General features: G+C 44.8%; 1 protein-coding gene across 1 annotated transcript; it reads left to right on the forward strand.

Moving 5' to 3' along the window:
* The first annotated feature begins 13,596 nt into the window (after positions 1-13,596).
* Positions 13,597-19,052, forward strand: GPHB5 (glycoprotein hormone subunit beta 5). Its single transcript, XM_063397373.1, has 2 exons — positions 13,597-14,382; positions 17,361-19,052. Exons 1-2 carry the CDS (start codon positions 14,185-14,187, stop codon positions 17,547-17,549), a joined length of 387 nt encoding a protein of 128 aa, XP_063253443.1. The 5' UTR covers positions 13,597-14,184; the 3' UTR covers positions 17,550-19,052.
* The last annotated feature ends 1,013 nt before the right edge of the window (positions 19,053-20,065 follow it).

Below are 20,065 nucleotides of genomic sequence, written 5' to 3' on the forward strand. Positions count from 1 at the left end.
ACACTTAAAGTGTCTGGGAACTTGGTGTTATCCCTGCATCTGGGAAGGGCTTCCAAAAAGAGAAAGGAATATTCTGTACACCACCTGAATCTTGTCAAAATTCTTACTTTGCAAGCTTTTCCTTGTGTAAGAAGCCTCTCATTTTCCTGACAGAGTGACCCAGCAGTGAGTGTTCCTGGAGCCCCAGCCACAGCAGGAGCAGGGAGCAGAATGGCTCTGACAGCCACAAAGGAAAGAAAGATCTTTGCATGAGGATTTGTGCAGCCCTCCAGCAGTAAAGGCAGAGGTTACCTGCAAACCTTTTGTGAACTGAGCACGCTCGGTTCAGGTCTGAATCTTCACCTTTTGAACCTTCAGCACACACGGTTGAGCTGTGTGAGCAGACTGGACAAATGATCCAGCTCAGTTTTAGGTTGCAATGTTAATTCTGCAAAGTGTGCTGAGCTTATGCTCATCTGTCATCCTAAAGGCTATGCAGCAACTCCCCTGCTTTTTTAGATGTTTAGCAATGTATATGATGTGCATGAGGGGAAAATCCCTGTATATTTATTTAACTGTCTCCAACCAACGTGGGCATCTGCATTACATAATCTTCCATTTCAGGTATTTTGGAGGCACCAGGCCCAAGTCTGCAGGTGCCAGATCTTGGAATAAACTGTAACTTGGCAAAGGACACTCTTGATTTCTGGAGGATGGAAGTGTGGAACTCAGACAGTGGTAATTAGTTTGTTAGTCCACAGACTATTTCACAAGCACAAGGGGATATTATTGCTATTTGCTCTCCGTGACACTCATCAGGTGATAATTGTCACAGTTAGTGGTTTTGCACTTCGATTTTAAGTTCTGGCCAGACAAAAATGACTCAGGAATACAAAGAAAATAATATTTCCCACTGCAGTGTGGTGCCTCCAGCCCCTCTTTCTCCTGTGCTGCACTGAGTTCTGCAAACACAAGTGTAAGGACTTGTAATGGGCTGAATTTCAGCAAAATGTGCTGTTCTAGTGGAGATTGTCATAAGGGGAAGAGAACTACAGACCAGGGGGCATTTCAGCCTTTTCCAAGCAAATGCCTTTCCATGTGGTCAGCTGAAGAAATGGGATAATTTTAGAGGTCCTTTCACCAGATCAGGTTGTTTCAAGCCCCATCCAGTGTGGCTTGAACACTCCCAGGGATGGGGCACCACAGCTTCTCTGGACAGCCTGTGCCAGGGTTTCACCACTCTCACAATAAAGAATTTCTTCCTAATATATTGTCTAACCCTGCTCTCCATCGGTTTGAAGCCATTCCCATTTGTCCTCTCACTAGATACTGTCATAAGGAAATCCTCTGATCAATATCTGCAAAGACCTGAAGCTCACAAGCTGCACAAACCTTATGGATTCTTCTGCTAATACAGCTTAGACAGGCCAAGCATGTGCAAGAGTTCCTGCTTGCTTGTAGTTTTTTGTCTAATTTTCACAGAGCAGAGGTGGCTGCTTGTCCCATGGAATTTTATTCCCTCAACTTTCAATTTTCCACCTTCTTTTTTTCCCCTGAACTTTTAATCTGGTTTTCTTGCCCTGAGTGTTAGTGACTTTCTCTGCAGTTCAGATACACTCTTGTAACAAAGATCCCCCTGGATTGCATTGAGTGCTTCAGACTTGACCAAACCAAGAAAGGGCCCTGGCATTCAGGTGCAAGAGAACATTCTTCCAGCAGGGATCCAGAATGTACCCTTTGCCCTATGATTTCAGTTCCTTGGAAAAGGAAATTAGACTGTAAAACACATACACACACAAATTTTCCTCTCTCAATAATAATTTTGATAATTTATGTTGCTGCTAAATCCACCATCAAACTGCTTCTCACTTATTCTAATTTGCCAACCCCCCTCTAAAGTCATTGGCAATGATATGTATGCTGTCTATAATTTCATGGGACAATATCCAATCTATTACTAGGATTTGAAATCTAATAATTTAATTTATATGCTTGAAATAATTGTCTAGGAAAACAGAATTTATAAATAAGCCATTGAATGTCATAATGGCATTTTTTAAAATTTGGGTATCAATTAGTCACTGATGTAGAATATCCTGTTTTGATTGCATCATCAGTGCAGCAGGGAGTGTGGGCATGGGATCCAGATCTTGCAGCAATAAATAAAACTTGATTTCTAATGCTTAAGTTGTTGCTTCAATATAAGCCTGATTTCATGGGATTGCTCTTGGGCTGACCTTCATTCCTTGTGGCAGGGTAATTCAAGGCAGAAATGGATTCAGTTTTATATCCCAGTGTGTTATTGACCAGAATCAGAAAAATAAGATTAAAAGAAAGCATTTCTATAACAACATTCTTTTTAAGTATCCAGGGTGGGCAAAATGCAGGAAAGGCTTGGGAGCAATGATTTCAAGCTTGCTATGGAAATCTGGTAGCCAGTTAAACTTCTGTGACCTTACTTCCACACTGGCTTGTCTCCTTCTGTGCTGCCTGACTTGGCAGCAGATGAACTCCCTAAAACACATCTTTAAAATGTATTTTCCTTTACTGTAACCTTGAATTGTTTTCCATGTGTTCACGTTCTCTCATTCCCATCCATTTTCCCCATCAGGCCATTCATGCTAATACATTTTCCAGGTGGGTGTCTCACCTTCTGGAAGTGTCTCTCTCCAGAGCTGGGGCTGTTATCTCTTTGCCCTCAAACTGAGAAGGAGGAAGAGGAGAAGAGTTTCTGGCATCTCTGTGCCAGTGGGGTGAGAGTGTGAGCGATGCAGGGAGGACATCCCTGCTCCCTGTGTGGTTCCTCCTTTCCCTGAGGACAGAGGGCTGTGGGGTAACCTTTAAAAACTCCCCATTGGATCCCCCAGTCCTTAGGTGTTCCATCCCATTACACACTTCCCTGAGTTCTTCACTTCCCAAAGAATCAGATGCCTGCAGGGGAGGATATGCATAAAAAAGGTTTGTGCTAGTCTGGAATAGAGTTTGTCCCTCTGCAGAAGGGGATTTAGTTTAAATCTCAAAGATAAATCAAATGGTTTTCTATCCAGGGCTAAGGTTCAGGGGTTTTATAAAGAATACAGTATTTTTTTTTACCATGACTGCACTAATACGAGCTTGAATGATGGAGATCTTGCCTTTTCCAAGTACAGAAACATGACAAGACAGATTAAGTACAGCTCTTCTGTAAACTGCAGGACTTAATTCTCTTCCTGCCAGGGTCAATGATGGAAGTTCTATTGCTGTCACCAAAAGTAAAATAAAGACCTGTGAGGAGATTGGACAAATCTGGTGTGTCTATGTGGGAAAGTGGTCAGCACTGGGAGGGGTGACGTGCACTCATTTCCCCTTCCTGCAGTAAATGGATCCTACTCACATCATCCACTATTGTGTGTGCATTGTCTGCCTGACCTCTAGAAAGCTTTTATGGGTATGAGCTTCAGAGGGAATGTGTGATCCCAGTCTGCTTCCTGCCTGTTTTACAATGACACCCATCAGCTCCAGAGAAAAACAGAGTAAATCTCTGCTGCCTTATTTGTGAGCTGTACCTGAGCACTCAGGTAAACACTTCAGCACACGCAGTGAACCCCAGCCCTGCGATGTTAAGTGAAGCAGTTTTTCTGAGGCTGTCTAGACACAGTGTCTGCCTACAAAAGAATTTGGTTATGAACAGGGCAGCATTGTTCAAAAGATGTTATTCTGCTACTGGGGAAATGGAAAAGATTTTTTTTTTTCTTTCAGAGCTGGGAACTGCCCTTTCCTGGTGCAGTTGTCATTTCATGACCAGTGTTACTTAAACTTTTCTCCTTTGAGACTCTCCATTATTATTAATTACATAAAACATGTTGTCTTGTGAAAAAAACCTGCTCACCTATTCTTTGTCATGAGAAAAAAAATGGAAAGTAAACAGTATAACTTCACTTGTTTGTTTAGAGAATATCAAATGCATCCAGGAGAGTAAATGCAGTACTGCAGGACTGCAGTAAATGTCACTGTGATGCTGAGAAGCAAGGTGTGTGCCATCTGTTTTGGCACCCTGTCATGGAAGTGGACCAGCACTTTGTGGGCTGTGGAAAAAGGGATCTTGTATGGAGTGTGCTGCTCTGCCCCAGACCTGAGAGGAGAGGGGACACTGGGGAAAAATGTGGGTTTGGAATGAAGTTTTAGAGCTACTGGAGGTGCTACTGTGAGGTGAAAAGACCAATCAAAATCTGTTCAAACGTTTATCTGCCTTAAAAGATGATCAGGTGTTTAAGGAACTAAGGAGACAACGCATTTTTGAAGATGCCACATGTGCCTTATGTCCACAAAAACACTTTACTCCTATTGCCCAGTACCTCAGGATTGGGTTATCTCAGCCATGTCAATCTGGATCTCATGCTCTGACTGCCTGGGGGTGCTGGTCAGCAGTGGCTGAAAATGAGCCCAGGTGTGCCCAGGTGGCCAAAAAGGCCAAAGGAACCTGGCCTGTGTCAGCAAGAGTGTGGCCAGCAGGGCCAGGGCAGTGATTGTCCCCCTGTGCTGGGCACTGGTGAGGCCTCACCTCAGATCCTGGGGTCAGTTCTGGGCCCCTCACTACAAGAAGGACCTTGGGGGGTTGGAACAGGTCAGAGAAGGAAACAGAGCTGGAGAAGAGTCTGGAGAACAAGTCCTGTGAGGAGCAGCTGAGGGACCTGGAGGGGCTCAGCCCAGAGAAAAGGAGACTCAGGGGAGACCTCCCCACTCTCTACAGCTCCCTGAAGGGAAGCTGGAGCCAGGTGGGAGTTGGTCTCTTTTCCCAAGTAACAAGGAACAGGACAAGAGAAACCACCTCAAGTTGTGTCAGAGGACATTTGGATTGGGCATTGGGAAAAATTTCTTCACCAAAAGGGTGGTCAAGCACTGGCAGAGGCTGCTTGGGGAAATGAAATCACCATTCCCTGAGGTATTTGAAAGATCTGCAGAAAGAAAGATTTGCACTTGGGGACATGGTTTAGTGGTGGGCTTGGCAGTGCTGGATTACCAGTGGGACTCCATGATCTTAAAAGTATTTTCCAACCCTAATGATTCCGTGGTTTTACCTGTCCATGTGACTATTTTAGGCTGACCTCTGTGTGGGGTTTAGAGAGGTTGTTGTGCTTCTCTTCAGTGCTGAGGAGAGGGCAAAAGAAGGAGTGGGGAGTCGTATTTAGTGTCTCCAGTAATTTCCTATCTGCATGTGCCAAACAGGTTTGGCAGAGGAGAGGATCTGAATAATGCCATGTCTGGATGAAATGCCCTGAGCCTTTTAAAAAATGTATGAAAATTCAGTGTCCCATGGCTTTGATGATTAAAAACCCCATGACGAGGATGACAAGAACACCACACTTAAAGCAGGGTTTCTTGGACCATGGTTTGAAGCTCCCACTTTCCTGTGACATAGAGAATCCTTTTTATTCCCCTTTTACCCTTGGGTCAGGTAAAATCTGTGTTGTTCTGCCTGCAGCCACTGTCTGTTTCTTATGTATTAATTAGAAGGTTTGGATAACCTTAGCCTGGACACGGTCCTGTGCATGCACTCAAACAACTTAAATGGGGGAAGAGAGCAGGTCAGCCAGTTTTAATCTATCTCTCAACATTCAGGCTCCTTGGATTAAAAAAAATAAGGTGATTTCTCAGTTGAAAAAGGCTGTGCAACTGTGATGTCTAGAAGCTGTCATTGGTACCAGTCTCTTTAGTTAGTTATAGTTATAGTGTTATAGTTATAAGTTATAGTGCTCTTCATGCTGTGCAGGGAATGTCCCCCAAAGCAGGAAAACCAGTAAGTGTTGGGCTGTGGCTCTGGAGTTTGTTCTGAGTCTTCTTGGCATCCTGTGGCCAATCTCTGTGAGGAGGGTTTTCTAAAGAAGGTACAGACCAGCAGCTTTCCCTTTTCAGTGTCAGTGGAGATTTGGCCATTGCTAACCCCAGTAAATTAAACCTACAGTGCTTACTGCTCTTGGGTGATGCTTTATAAAGTGTTCAGAAACTGGAGCCTGCAGGACAACTGATCCCTGATGCTAATTAAAGAGGCAAATCTTAAATTTAATTTTCTAGCCTTATGTTTCGAGTCAAACCCAGCACTTTATTATCTTTCCAGCCTAATCTGTGAGTCATTTGTAATGCATTTTCCTCATAAAGCAACATCTGTATGTTGTATTCTTTACATGTCCAAGAAGTTCAGAGTCTTTCAGTTCTTTGAGTGGAGTGGGAGTCCCTGGGGTGCAGTTTGGCACACACCTCTGCAAACATACCTTTTAGTCATTTCACTGCTGGGTTAAAACTTAAATGGATGATCGAGGATTTAAGCAGCTGGATTTCAGCATCTATTTGCCACATGCCAGCTGCAAGCAAAGCAAGAAATTGTTATACTCAGCCATGATTTACATATTTGACCTTTGAACTTCAGAGGATACAGCTGACATTGTCAAAGTCAAATACTGTATGGAGCTCTGTGAAACATGAAACTTGTCTTGTTAGACTGTCCAATCTTTATAAATTAATGTCTGGTTTCAAAGTGTCTTTAAATGACAAAAGTGTTTTTTTTAAATCAGGATTTATCTGTCTGATCTAATTAAAGTAGACATAGTTTACAAAGCCTGCAGAATAAAAAGCATGGTTGAAGCAAGGCAAAGATGCGTGGCATTAACATGATAAAATTGAATTTGTGGTACTTTTCCAGTTAATCTCTATTGATTAATCCATATGCAGGAGAGTTGACCTGAACTTTTAGCTCAGGTGAAATCATTACCACTGTGATAGCAGAATTTGTAAATAAGCTGTAAACTATGAGTGATGTTAATTAGGAAGTAACTCTTCCCTGAGAGGGTGGTGAGACAGTCACGCTGTGCTGTGCTGTGGCAGTGGTGCTCAGAGGTGAAATATGGATCTTTGTTATCTCTCACTCTTCTTATCTTCCTCCCCTGGTGATCCTTCAGTTGCTGATAAGTTGGTGACTCAATATAGACAGCAGAAACCTGGGCAGCCTCTGGTTCCTCAGCTGTCTCTGTGTGGTGGGGGGGGTTTGTTTCTGACTGCTGGAACCATTTTTTCTTCCTGGCCTCTGTGGGCCCTGCTGATCCCATGACATGGGATGAATCTGCACCCACAAGGAGCTTGTTAAAATCAGTGGGAACAGGGTGAAGAACCAAAATGGAAATAGTCTGAGGACTCAAAAAGTGTTGACTGAGATCCACATTTCCCCAGAGGGTAGAAAGAGTTCAGGATGGAAGATTTGGTTCTATCTGTCTGTTACTGTCTGGGTCTGTGCTGTGCCGAGGTTTGATTTGGCCGGGCGCCTCTCTGGGGTTTGGGACTCTTACCATGTTTGTTTTCCCGGCTGGACTTTGATTAGTTCAATAGTTCCATGAGTTTATTCTGACAGGATTCACAGGAAGGGACAGTAGCTTTGTTTCAGGAGACTTCATTTCTAGCTTTGTCTAATTTGCAAGCTTCACTCATCACGAAGGCAATGTTAAAAATGGAGCATTAGCACTGGGGGTGATGTGAGTCAGACAAGGTGTCTGTTTTCCAGTGCACTGGCCATGAACAGTAGGGAAATTATTGAATTAAGGTAATGTATCTTTGAACTTCTGTAGTTTTGATTAAGAAGCTTCATCTTCAAATTCTGAGCCCAGAGCAGCTGTGCCATTGCTCATTAGTCTGTTCTAAAAGACTTAAATGTCTTTTCAAAGAAGGCTTTTAGAGGAAAGCTATGGAGTGCAGAGGTGGTTTGAGCATAAGTGGTTATTGTCAGCCACATAAAGTTTGCATAGCATCTGTATTTATTGGAAAAATCTTTTCCCCACTGCAATGAGCTCAAGGTCAAATCTCCAGGCAATTCCCTGGTGTACAATTAGAGAGCCCAGTTCTCTCACACACCAATATTCAACCAATTCCACTGGATTTGAATTCTTGAATTCACATTCTGGGCTGAATGTGATCAGCATCATCACCATGAAGGGACACTTTAATAGGGAAGAAAATGTGGCTGAGTTTGATGACACTGTAAGGGTGCACGGGCTTCCAAAGTGCCTGAGAAAACTGAGAAGAATGTTACCAACAGTGATGTGGTGTTTGATTGCTTACTGTCAGCAGCTATGCTTGACAAACACACCTTTCCAGAGCAGGGATATGGCAGCTTTAAGTAATGAGTGTCCTGACTTTCCTAAGGATCATGACAAAGGAGTTCTGCAGCCTGGGCTCAGTGCTGTATCTTTACTCTCCTCTTCATCCATTCTGGATGTGTGATTTTGTGTTTTTCCCCTTACCATGGTATACATCACAACCCCTAAACCTTCAGGGAACTCCCCAGGAATGCTCCTTTTGCAGGTAAATTCTTCCTGCCAGTCAGTCTTTGAGAACTGTGTCTTCAGCAGGTGTTAATCTTTGCAACCTGTAACTTACAGCCACAGCAGAGTAGGACTCTGGAATCAATATTTGCACTAGTCAGACTGGGACAGATATCAGACAAACTGGTCTGGTCTATCACATCTTTTATTTTAAATTTTGCTATCCTATGCCATTGGCTCAGGATGAATTTTGTTGGAACATGTTATTTTTTTGACAATGGAGAGACTTTTCTTCCTTTTTTGCCTTTGTTCTTTTCCTTCTGGTTTTTACTTGCAGAGCACTTTTCTCAAATTTTGAGAAATTAGCTTTTCTGAGGTACCCTGTATATAAACACATAAAAAAGGAGTTTTAGTAAATGTGTTCAAACTATTGTTTTTGTCCATATAGTATGAAATCAGGTTCTGAACTGAACGTGCATTTCTGCTATGGATTTATCTTTATTGGAATTACCTTGTTTTGGGTGCAATACCTGTGTGTTAGAGATGAACACTACCAAATTTTAGAAGCTTCAGCTCTTCCAGTGCCTGTAGGACCTTCATTAGTCCTCTCCTGGATTGAATCCATCATAGCTACAGGCCCTTTTTAGCAAAAGAGTGTTATCTCTCCAGGATAGATGTGCCTCAAGCAAACTGTGGATTAACGCTCTTTGTTACTGTTAAGCCTCACCCTTGGACTTCATTTTCCAAGTGTGATGGAAAAGGAAGAGGAGAATATTGTCTGATAGATTCCTCCTAACAGCCATGTCTGTGCTGAGACAGCTGTGGTTTTGCTGCAGTCAGCACAGAGCTTTTCCACAGCATTTCACATCTGGGGCTGGATTTTACAGGTGTGCTCACTGGGCTGTTCTGCCATTCTTAACACAGGTACGCCCAACACTGCCAGAAGTGTTTATCTCCTCTGTGAGAGGGGTCATCCCCCTGAGTACTGAGTGTGGTGTGATTTACTGCCACAGCAGCCTCAAGAAATCCTCTTTCTCCACTACATTCTTCTCCCCCTAATGCTCATTCAGCCGTGCCAGCTCTTGTTGTGTTAAGCCCAGAAAGCAAAATGAGCTGAAAGTCTTTTAAAGCAGAATTGGCTTTGTGTGCCCAAGACTTTCAGTGGGGACTGGTGTCCCATTGTTAGCAGGGAGAGCCCACATTTATCCAATTCCTGCCCAGGAACACATCTCCTGATGGCTGCATTTTGCTCTCCGTGCTTGCACTTGGCAGTGTTTCCATCAGAGCCTTTCGAGGAGCTTTACTTGCTGCTTTGATTTTCATTTACAGATCAGCCATGCCCTCTCAAGGTTAAACCTGCTTTGTCTGTCCCTTTACAAACCAACTCTTTGCATTCTTTCAAAATGTAGAAAATGACAGGAAGTCACACTCCAAAGCAAACATGCAGCAGCTGTGGGGATGGATTAAATAATCTTAATGCACTTGTTTGCTGTTTTCAGGACATAAAGGTTATTTTTTTTTTCTCAAAACTACCAGCAAAGAGTAAACAAGCTATTGACAAAGTCCAGTGTTAACTTGTATAGGGAAAAGTCATTCTAGTGCTATTTTTTTCTGTGAGTTCATTAATTTATATCTAACATTTATAGCTATGTATCCTACCTGATAATTTTATGACTCTGTTCTAAACTGAACCCTAACCTCTCTTGGATGCCACCTCCTGTGAACTTGGCCAGCCATCCCATACCCCCTTGACTCCTCACCCATTTCTCCTTCTGTCTCACTTTTGGACTCACACCCATCTTTCCAAACCCCTCTCGTGTGCAGTGCACTAAATATCTCCTGTCCTGTCACTGTCTTTTCTTGCCTGAATGGTCACCAGGTTCTTCTGGCCTGCCACAGCCTACATGGCTCTGTAGTGCTTGCTCTCAGCACTGGTATTTCCCTGGGTCTGTCTCATTAAATAGCTCATCCCAGCTCCTTTCTCATGACCAACACAATTTGAAATCCTACTGGTATATTTATTGATCAGCTTAAATGAGAGAAGCTCACAGAACAGTAGGACAGCAAAACTCTGTGTGGGAAAAAGCCAGCACTCAGGCTTTCCATAAAACACAGTGCAAATCCTTGGGGAATTGGTGTCTGTCCCAAAAACAGACAGGATTTTCTGGAGACAGAATAAGTGAGAGTCTGCAATTTCTCTTTTGTTTCACCTTAAGAGGCTGCTCAGTGCAAATGGAGATGAGAGAACAGGATCTTACTTAGCTGAAGTCACTGAAACCAAGCTGAATTACACAAAAAACTCCAGCACCTGGTTTTTTAATCCATAGAAGAAGAGGCATCTGTCAAAGTTGGTTCATCTGTCATCTGGCACGTATTTCCTGTACCTGTCTCTAATCTTGGGCTGATTTTTGTTGGCATATTTCCAGAATCAAATAAAGGGGATTTAAGCTCAGTATTTTCACTTTTACATGCTCTCCCTGTAAATCAGGAACTTTTAAACTGTGTATTTTTGTAAAAGCTTTAAAAGTTCATTTTCTAGCTTTATTTTGATAAATAAAAATAAATTTTTATTTATCAGTGAAAATTATTAATTAAATTATTAAATAATTATTAATTAAAGTAGTTTTAGGGTTATTTTAGTGAAAGGTTGCTGATCGTTTTAGATCAGTGACAAGCCTTTGGCTGATCCTCTTGACTTCCCTGTGATTTCATTTGTCTTTGAATTTCCTGCTTTTCCCTGTTGGTTTCAATGGGGGAAAAAAGTGCCTGGGACATTGTCTGGTGATCTGATGGAGACATTTACAGCACCTCCATTCAGTATTCCCCCCTCAGTGTCTCACCTGATCACCCTTCACTTGAACCTGGAGTCCTTTGCTGCCAGTGACACTGGGAAAAATAATGAGGGAGAATACTGGGATGGATTTTAAACAACCCCTCCCTCCCAACTTTTCAAATCTTTTATTAAAAATTCTGTTCCTTCTATTTTTTTCCTTTTGGTTCCTGTTAAGTGAATTAATTTTTGAAGCAGTTGTTTCCCATGTCATGAAGGCAATAAGGGCAACAGCACTAAATGCCTGCTGCTCTTCTATTTTCCAGACAATCCCTTCCCTCTTTCACTTGTTCCAATCACTGTTTCCTAATTTAGACAGCAAAGGTAGACCTTGAGAGTAAATAACCAGCCTTTTGCATTCCAGCTTGTGTGGCTGCTCCAAGATGAATAATGAAACACAGCAAGTGCTCTGGGGGTCCCAGGGGTCTGAGAACAAGTGTGGGCTCTGCTGCTGCACCAAATGTGGGCTGCAGACCTTGGCAGTGAGACAAGGACCTCGAGCCATGGGTTATTCACCCTTAAAAAGGGACAGCATCGGTGTGGTGTACCTCCCTTGGTCCTGAATGGTTCAATATCTCATTTCCTCAATGGCATTTGCTGTTTTCCATGACTCATACCACAGGAAGCCTGAATGCAATCCATCAGAAGTATGTATTGGGTATTTGTAAGGTGAATTAACAAGCTCATAGTAATCACTGCTTCATATTTGATAAGATGCATGTTCTGGACATCAACAGATGCTGTTTTGCTTGGTTGTTGTATTTTTTTTCTCTACTCTTATTTTGCTCTCTGCTCATTTTGGTTTTCCCTCTAAAGCACTGTAACATGGATTTTATTTGAACCAAGGTTTCCCCTGTGCTTTTCATTCTCATGGCTGGGTTGTATTGCTGTGGCTGCCTCTGACAGCATCATCCTGAGGGTCCATAATCCCTGACACTTGCCCTGTCTTTTCTGGATGTTTCTGGGTACTGGAGCTGGAAAGTCACCATCCAGCCATGATGGAAAGGAAGGGAGATGACTTTTTCCAGGTGTGAGCTTATGGCTCCACTTCTCTCTTCCACTCACCTTTTATGAACTCACTGACCAAGTTTTTCACAGAACCAAGTTCCTCAGCTGCTCCCTGTCCTGTGGACAGCTGAAAGTTGGGTTTGCACAGTGAAGGCAGAGGACATGATATCTAAACTTCCTTTCACAGAGGTGCTCATCTGTGTTTCAGCTGCCTGGCTCACCAAGAGAACATTTTCTTTCCTTGCAAGCTCACATGTCCTCCCCCCATCCCTTGCTTGTACAGAGAAATGGAGTAAAAAAAAAAAAAAGATCTCCTGCAGCTGACAAAAATCCAGGCATTTTTTGGTACAAATATCTGAGAAGTCTCCCTTGAGGATGTTTACTTAGGGCTTGTTTAGAGGGGGTAATGATAATTTCAGAGCCAGCTTCTGATTCCTTTGCAAAGGTGTTGAAATTCCATTATGGAGAAGAAGATCCATTTTGCCCCAGTGCATGTTCATAATTTCACTCATCGAGATACTCCTTTTTTGATTAGCTTATGAAACAATAACCTGCGAGAACAATAATTCCCTTGAAGCTAATCACTGCTGGAAAGGGGAGCCTTGCTTTACAGTCAATGACTTCGATGCCTTGGGTAGTTCAAGTAAGGATCTGCCTTGACTGACAAGACCCTTTCTATAAATTTGAGCAATTAGACATCCCAGTAGCAGCTGCTGGGGAGATCTACTGATCACAAACACAGAGACTGCAGTGCAGGTCTCCTGCTGCTCACTCTGACATCCCGAAACACCATCTGCAGTTTAAAACTGCAAAAGGAATTGTGACTCCAACGAGTTAGGTGAGTGCATGTCTGTGTTTGCTCCCTGTCATGGCTCTGGCTCATGAATAAAGCAGCAGAATTTGCTGAAGTGGCAAAGGATAAATATTTGATTTGTTCTGAAGTTTGTCTATTTTGCTCTACGTATCTTCTTTTAAAAATAAGGATTTTTAGCATTTTTTTATCCTGTTGAAGGCTGTGTATAAACATACTCTCTTTAGTCACATGTAAGACTCTAGTGTACACATGGTGATATATATGATGCAAACATCATGTGCTGACCTAAGCTCTGATTTAGTAAATTTAAATCATTTTGTTTAACAGGAGTCTAGAGACTCAAGCATCAGCCAGGCAAATGGCAGTCCCAGCTCACTTAATTTTGGTCTGTCCAGCTGAGGACACACACACCAGCCTGTGCCACATCCAGTAGCTGATGTTCTCAAAATTAAGGGTCAAATCTGGGGTTTCTGAGATAGATGTATTTAAATGCAGTGTTAGTATATGAATGGTAAAATGGACCTCATGGCTTAGGGCTACTTTCCAGCTCTCTTTTTTTTTTGACAGAGGAGCTGTTCCAGAGAACTTGCTTGCTTTCTTTGCTGAGACAGAAGTTCAACAGGTACCAGAGGGTCTTGGTGGACGCTGGGCTGCTCAGGTGTGAGGAATTCAGGGTTCTCTGGTCACCTTGGCCATGTCCCCCCTGTCTGACCAGCTCTGATGAGTTTGGCAGCCTGGGCTGGGTGTGAGCTGTGCTGGAGGGACAGCCAGCCCCGCCGGCTGCAGCCCTGGGAGAGGAACGCTACAAATCCAGGGTGTGGATCTGGCAGCTCCAGTAACACCTCTGGGAGATGCTGAGATTATAGCACAAATTCAGGGATGCTTGGCTCCCAACTGTGCAGCTTTGTGTGAGCCCAGGACAACCCCAACAGGGTGGCAGAAAGGCATGTGCTGCAAAACAAATCTGCAAAATGGAGATTTCAGTGGGGCTGGGGACTTCGTGCCTTCCAGGCAAACTCCCACTGCTCTGCAAGCAAATTCTTCACACTGTTGCATTCTGTGACAGACCTTTTTACTGAGGTTTCCCCCTTCTGTGAGTGGTGACCACTCATTCCTCCCCGTGCCCCTCTTCTCCCAGGCTGAGTGAGGATGGCTAACCCCGTGTTTGAAGGGAGCAAGGGCTACAGCCGAGCCCCCGAAGGGCTTCAGCTGAGCCCGTCCACTTGCCCTTGTGCTGACCCTCCCCTCCTCTCCCTCCTGCCCTCAGCATGAAGCTCTCCTGCCTGCTGGGAGCTCTCCTTGTGCTGCTGTCCGGGAGCAGTGCGGGCACGGAGGCCTCAGCCGTGGAGCTGCGGACGTTCGTGGGCTGCGCCGTGAGGGAGTTCTCCTTCGTGGCCAGGAAACCGGGCTGCCGCGGCCTGCGCGTCACCACCGACGCCTGCTGGGGCCGCTGCCAGACCTGGGAGGTGAGGCTGCCTCCGCGCTGCTTTTCTCCGAGATATGTGAGCTTTGAGGTTTTTTTTTTTTTTTTTTTCTTGAAAGCCCCACGCCTGAGCTAGAAAAGAAGGATGGAGTCTGCAAGCTCAGGTTTTTAACTTTGTTTATTCCTCCTTATCTCTCTGTTCTCTCTCTGCCCTGCTCAGCGTCCCGCTGCAGAGCACAGCATGAGCAGACTCCCCTGAGGTCGGGAGGTCCCAGACCTTTTTCCTACCAGTTCTCTGACCCAACCACCTTCTACAAACTCTTTTTGTTTACAATTCTACAGTAATTTATTCATACCTATTCTAAACACATAAGTGCTCCCTAAACCAATCTTGTGTGCTCTGTCATAAGACGGAGTCTGAAGAAGAGGAAGAAGAACAGGACAACATCCTGATTCCTCCACCTTGGCTTCCCAACCTCCATTCTAAAAATCCCAAATTCTACATTTTCACCCTATGGCAAACTTAATTGCTATTTATTTCACACTCTTGTGGCTCTTAATTCTTCATGTAATGTTGGTAGTCTTTTCCATGGGCTGAGATTAAAGCCAGTGTCATTCTGGGCTCTGTGCCAGGGTCCCAGACCCCTCAGGGCACAAGGAGGAATGCCCTGGACTCCAACAAGGCTGGGCCCAGGGACACCCCTGGCTGGTGCTTGGCCCCTAGGAAAAACCCTCCAAGGACACCAACTTGTTGGGTTTTTATCTTGGTTTTTTAATCTTTTCTGTTAGAGCTGGGGTTAAATGCTTGAGAGATGTTGTTTCGTGTTTGGACTCGGATGTTTATTAATTCCTATCTTTGTTACAGTCTCACAAGCTGTGAGTTTTAGCTGATAAAGTGAAAAATGGCTCTGTCTCTACCTCTCTACAAGGCCTTTTAAGAACAAGCTGTCCAATTATGAGATGACACCTATATTATCTTTACTTTTAATCCAGTAACCAACCACCCATGCTCCACAATGCAGACATTTTTACCCAACTACAAGAAACTACCCAGACCCATGAGGAAGAATGTGAAAAAGAAGGACTCAGCCTACGCCCTAAAACCTCCATATTGCTTTATATATATTGCTATATTCTAAAACCTTAAACTCTAAATTTTCCACCCTGTGACATTACACACTTCTATTCAAACTACACGCCCATAATCCCAGTGCTGTCATTCAATTCTGGAAGCCTTTTTCCAAGGCCTCAGGTCAAATGTAGTGTTCTCTTGGGGGTCAGTGCCTGTTAGCACAGAAAGTCTGGAACTCTCAGTGCCCAGGGATCCAACACAGTGTCCTGCTCCGTGTCCCCCTGGCTGTCCCTGCCAGCCTTTGCTGTTGGTTGTCCCCTCCCTCCTCCCACTGCCCCACAGGGAAATGGGAGCCATGTGATGACATTAATGAAGCACTTACGTAATGCTCTTACTGCGTAGTCTGAAAGCCTCTTACAGCTTGAACACTTAAGGAGAGGGGGACTTTATTACTTTGCTTGGAATAAAAAGGAAGTATTCCTTGGAGATTAAGATGGAGCTCCCGATTGATGGGTAAATATATTTTGTTCCAAAAAGCAAATCCCAAAGATAATGTCTGTTTCTAATTTGGTCCAGTTTAAGTCACAGCCCTGTGTAAATATGAAGTACTAAAGTTTGGGGGTGTACAGAGGAAGAAAGAGTTTAAGGACATCCACACACATCAGAGAACAAGTTTCTGACTGCCTTTGCTGTTCTGCAACTGGAAAGCTTAAGGGGCCAATCCCAGTTTAATTTGTTCAGAAAACATTGAGTAACTCAGAGGGATTTTGTCCACATGAAGACAAGGATGCTACGTAAGTGACCAGAGAGTATCCAGAGTCTGTGTGCCAGCCCTGACTCCCCTTCTTCATGGGATGAGGGGAAAGGCCATCACTCTGGGATGAGGTTCCTTTGAGGGGTCTCTTGACCCCTGCTTCCCTTGCTCCCAAGCTCCTCTGGGAGCTCAGACCTTGCAGCTTCTCTTGCTCTATTGCAGTGCCCCTGGGGTGCAATTCAGCTGAATGCACCTGGCTGTGAGTTCAACAGCTTCCAAAAGGCACCACGATGTGTTTGGACAGGGGCTTTGTAAGAGGGAGGGTGTCTGCACCTTCTTGCTGAAATGTTGCATCTGTTCTCTCCCACTCCGTCCTTCCTGGTCCCAGGGAGGGCTCTTGGCACAGCACAGAGGGAAAGAAAGAAATTAAAATGTCTCCTGGATGTGTTACCTTAGGCAGAGAGCTCCCATTCCTGTGTGTGCTGCCCATTCATTGCTGGAGTCTTTGGAAAATGGGTGTCCCCGCTAAGGAGAAACTGATTTTTCAGCAAAACCAATGCCACTGTGATACCACATGGCAGGGTGGGTTTCAAGGCCTTCAGGCTCCCATCATCTTCTGATGGCTGAGGTCTCTGGCCAAGCTGATATTTTCAGGAGGAATTGCAGATTTCTGTGCTGGCTGCTGTGCTGAGAGGTTTCCCCGCAGTGTTCAGCCACTGGGATTTGTGGGAAGTGCAGCCTGACAGGGAAGATTGGTCTGGCTGAGAAAAAACCCCAGCCTTTGGCACCTGCATGCACCCCTGCTCTTAAGCAGCTCGTGTACTTGAGGGGTTTCCAGCAGAACGTGTTTAATGGAAAATCAACGCTTTTGGAAAAAAGCAGCTGCTTTTGGCAGCCTTTGGTCGAAACACTCATACTCTGCTAAAAACCAGCTTTTGGGATAATCTTTTGCCTTCCTTCAAGCAGGTTTTAACGGAGGCTTTATGCTTTAAACAAACTGGAACACGTACTTGCACCCACTCCCCTCCGTGGCAGGGCTCCAAGAGGCAAGCATCGAAGGATGTAGCCTAAAATTTATTTCCACAGCCCCTTCCAGCTGATGCAGTAGCTCCTCTGTTCACACAAAGTCAATCCCCCTGTGGAATCTGGTTGCCCCAGGTGTTTGTCTCACCTTTTTTGCGTGTCTCCCCTGCAGAAGCCGATCCTGGAGCCGCCCTACATCGAGTCCCACCACCGCATCTGCACCTACAACGAGACCAGGATGGTGACGGTGAAGCTGCCGCGCTGTGCCCCCGGCGTGGACCCCTTCTACACCTACCCGGTGGCCATCCGCTGTGACTGCGACCTCTGCTCCACCGCCACCACCGAGTGTGAGACCTTCTGACCGCCCAGCTCAGCCCGGGAGGGGATGAACCCTCCCCCAGCTCCACACCCCTGGTCCCTCCGGTGTTCTGGAGGGTGTGAACCTGCCCAGAATCTGATCTCGCCCTGCAATGCTCCTAATCACTGACTCTTCTGGGCAGGTGAGGCTTTATCCCCTCTCCTCCTGCTGCTCAAAGTGTTATTGCTGTAGAAACCCTCAGCCTTACAACAGCAAATCCCGTGGTGAGAAGAAATGCTGCAGTTTCCCTTCCTCGTGAGCTTTTCACTCTGTGTGACCTTTCTCCCTGCAAAAAGTGCACATGGACAGAGCAGCCACTGGGCTGTGGAAACATCCCACAAAGGCATTGCCTGCTCCATAACAGCCTGATTCATTTGGGGTTTAGCTTCTTTTCAGCTTCTTCCCATTGTGCATAACATAAATGCAGTTACCAACTTTTCCACCACCTCCCCTTCCCAGCCCCATTAGTTAATCTTACCCTGCAGTCATTCAGGAATAACAGTCAAAGAAAAAGGTCTCAAGGTTTCAAATGAAATGGAAATAAGCATTCAGATCACTACCTTGAAATTAGGGGGAATGCATACTCAGCCCTGACTCAGCCAAGGACTTAAGCTCATGATTAAGTGTTTTGCTTAATATCAGTGGACTTTTACAGTTAAGCATGTATTTCATTGCTTTGCTTAATTGGAGCCATTTTGTTGGAAAAAAAAAATCTCACGAGGGACAATTCCTGAAAAAAAAAGAAAAAAAATGAAAACACATTAAATGTGCAGAACCATCTGCTTTTGTCCAGGGATTGGGGGGGAAATGGCTTCACGTGGAATCAGTGAGACCCTGCAGAGCCCAAGGCATCTCTCCTGACAATTTCCAGAGTCAGAGGACCAAGTCAAAATGCAAGGATCATGGTTGGGTTCCAGCGAGCCCCTGGCTGAGGGGGTGGGAAAGAGGGGGCTGAGGAAGGGTGTTCCCACAGTTCCCTGAGCTGCTCAGCTCCAGGGAGACCTGCTCCTCTGAGGGTGCACACAGAGCTGGGGGACAGCCAGGTGTGCTTGCAGGAAAGCTGTGGAGTGTCCAGTAATGGTGGGTGAGACAAGTCCAGCACAGGAAAGAGAGCAGACGTTCCACAGGACACTTCACACCTCCTCACACCCACGCTTTACAAACTAGGGGGACACCTGGGGGCTGTGAGCCCCCTGTGACCACAGCCACACAAGAGCCTTTGTTCCCTGGTTCCCACCTGCAGGAGGACACACTCACATTCATCCCTCATTTCTCCCGTGAGCAAAATGGGAAATTAAGTGAAAGGAAGAAGATTTGCCAAGTGGGAGAGGCCCACAGGAGCTCACAAAGCAAAGACACCTTCTCAGATAGCCATTAGGAGAGAATTGCTGCTCAGAGTAATGCCTGCACCTGTCTCCCCCCACTCAGTGCCTTGTCTCCCGGATGCAGTCACCTTCATTTGCAGGGATGCATGCTTGAAACTTCCCCAGGTGTCCAGTCCACACTGAGACAGATTAAATTTAACCTGTAATTTATTAGCTGATATATTTTTTTTATGTGTAAAAGCTGCACTGTGACTGAGTAGGAAGAAGGTGATTTTATCACCTTACTTTCTGTAATTCTGAATAGACACTGCTGTGTCCAACAGCAACTGGAGCAGTTTCTTTTGCTGATGGAGAGTTTAACTACCCTTTAAAAAGTTCTCATGTTTTGTTTCAAATTGCATCTCACAATCCCTCTGATATTGTCAATTGTCATTACAGTTATTATGGGAAATCTGCAAATTGCTTTGTGTCCTTAAGAAACCTCAAAGCTGTAGAAAGCAATTCAAAGCAATGTGTCCCTCTTTCTCTGTGTGTAGAGATTTCTCACGTAGAATATCTATAAGCTCCTACAAACTCTTTGCCAGAGCTGTGAACACCTGCAAAACATCTCGTTGGTGTGAAGTCATTTCCTTCACTGAATTTCTCTGGTGGAGTCTGGCTGTGCTGCAGTCTCAGGATTAGAGGCAGGGTTAGAAAGTGGCAAGCTTCCTTCCTTTGCAGCCAGCAGGAAATCAGGGCTGTACCCGGACACGGTGAGACAGCAGAGACCTCAGCAAGTGATCAGAACAAAACACTGCAGGGTGGGAAAAGGGCTTTGACTGATGCAGCAGGCTGGGGAGCAGAAGGGGGAGGTGAGAAGGATGTGCTGACTGAAACCAAGGCAGCAAAAGGCCACTTTGAGGTAATCTTTCAAGGAGGAGAGCCAAAGAGATGCTGTGGATCTGCCCTGAGTGATAGAATCAACACCAGATTGCAAATGTGTGACTTTCCCCCCCCCAGAAGTTATTACACTATTAGGTCTTAATTCTGTTAAAAGCTCATCAATTTTCATATTTAGAATCATAGAATAGTTTGAGCTGTTTCTAGTCCAGCCTGCCTGCAAAGAGCATGAACATCTTCCAATAGACCAGATTCCTCAGAGCCCTGTCCAACCTCACCTAGAATGCTTCCAGGGATAGGGCATCCAGCACCTCT

This window comes from Prinia subflava, chromosome 5 (genome assembly GCF_021018805.1).
Source record: "Prinia subflava isolate CZ2003 ecotype Zambia chromosome 5, Cam_Psub_1.2, whole genome shotgun sequence".
In the NCBI taxonomy this organism is placed as follows: Eukaryota; Metazoa; Chordata; class Aves; order Passeriformes; family Cisticolidae; genus Prinia; species Prinia subflava.

Coding starts and splice junctions, on each gene's coding strand:
- GPHB5 (XM_063397373.1), top strand. CDS start 14,185: ATGAAGCTCTCCTGCCTGCTGGGAGCTCTCCTTGTGCTGCTGTCCGGG. Junction 14,383..17,360: donor GCCGCTGCCAGACCTGGGAG/GTGAGGCTGCCT, acceptor TCTCCCCTGCAG/AAGCCGATCCTGGAGCCGCC.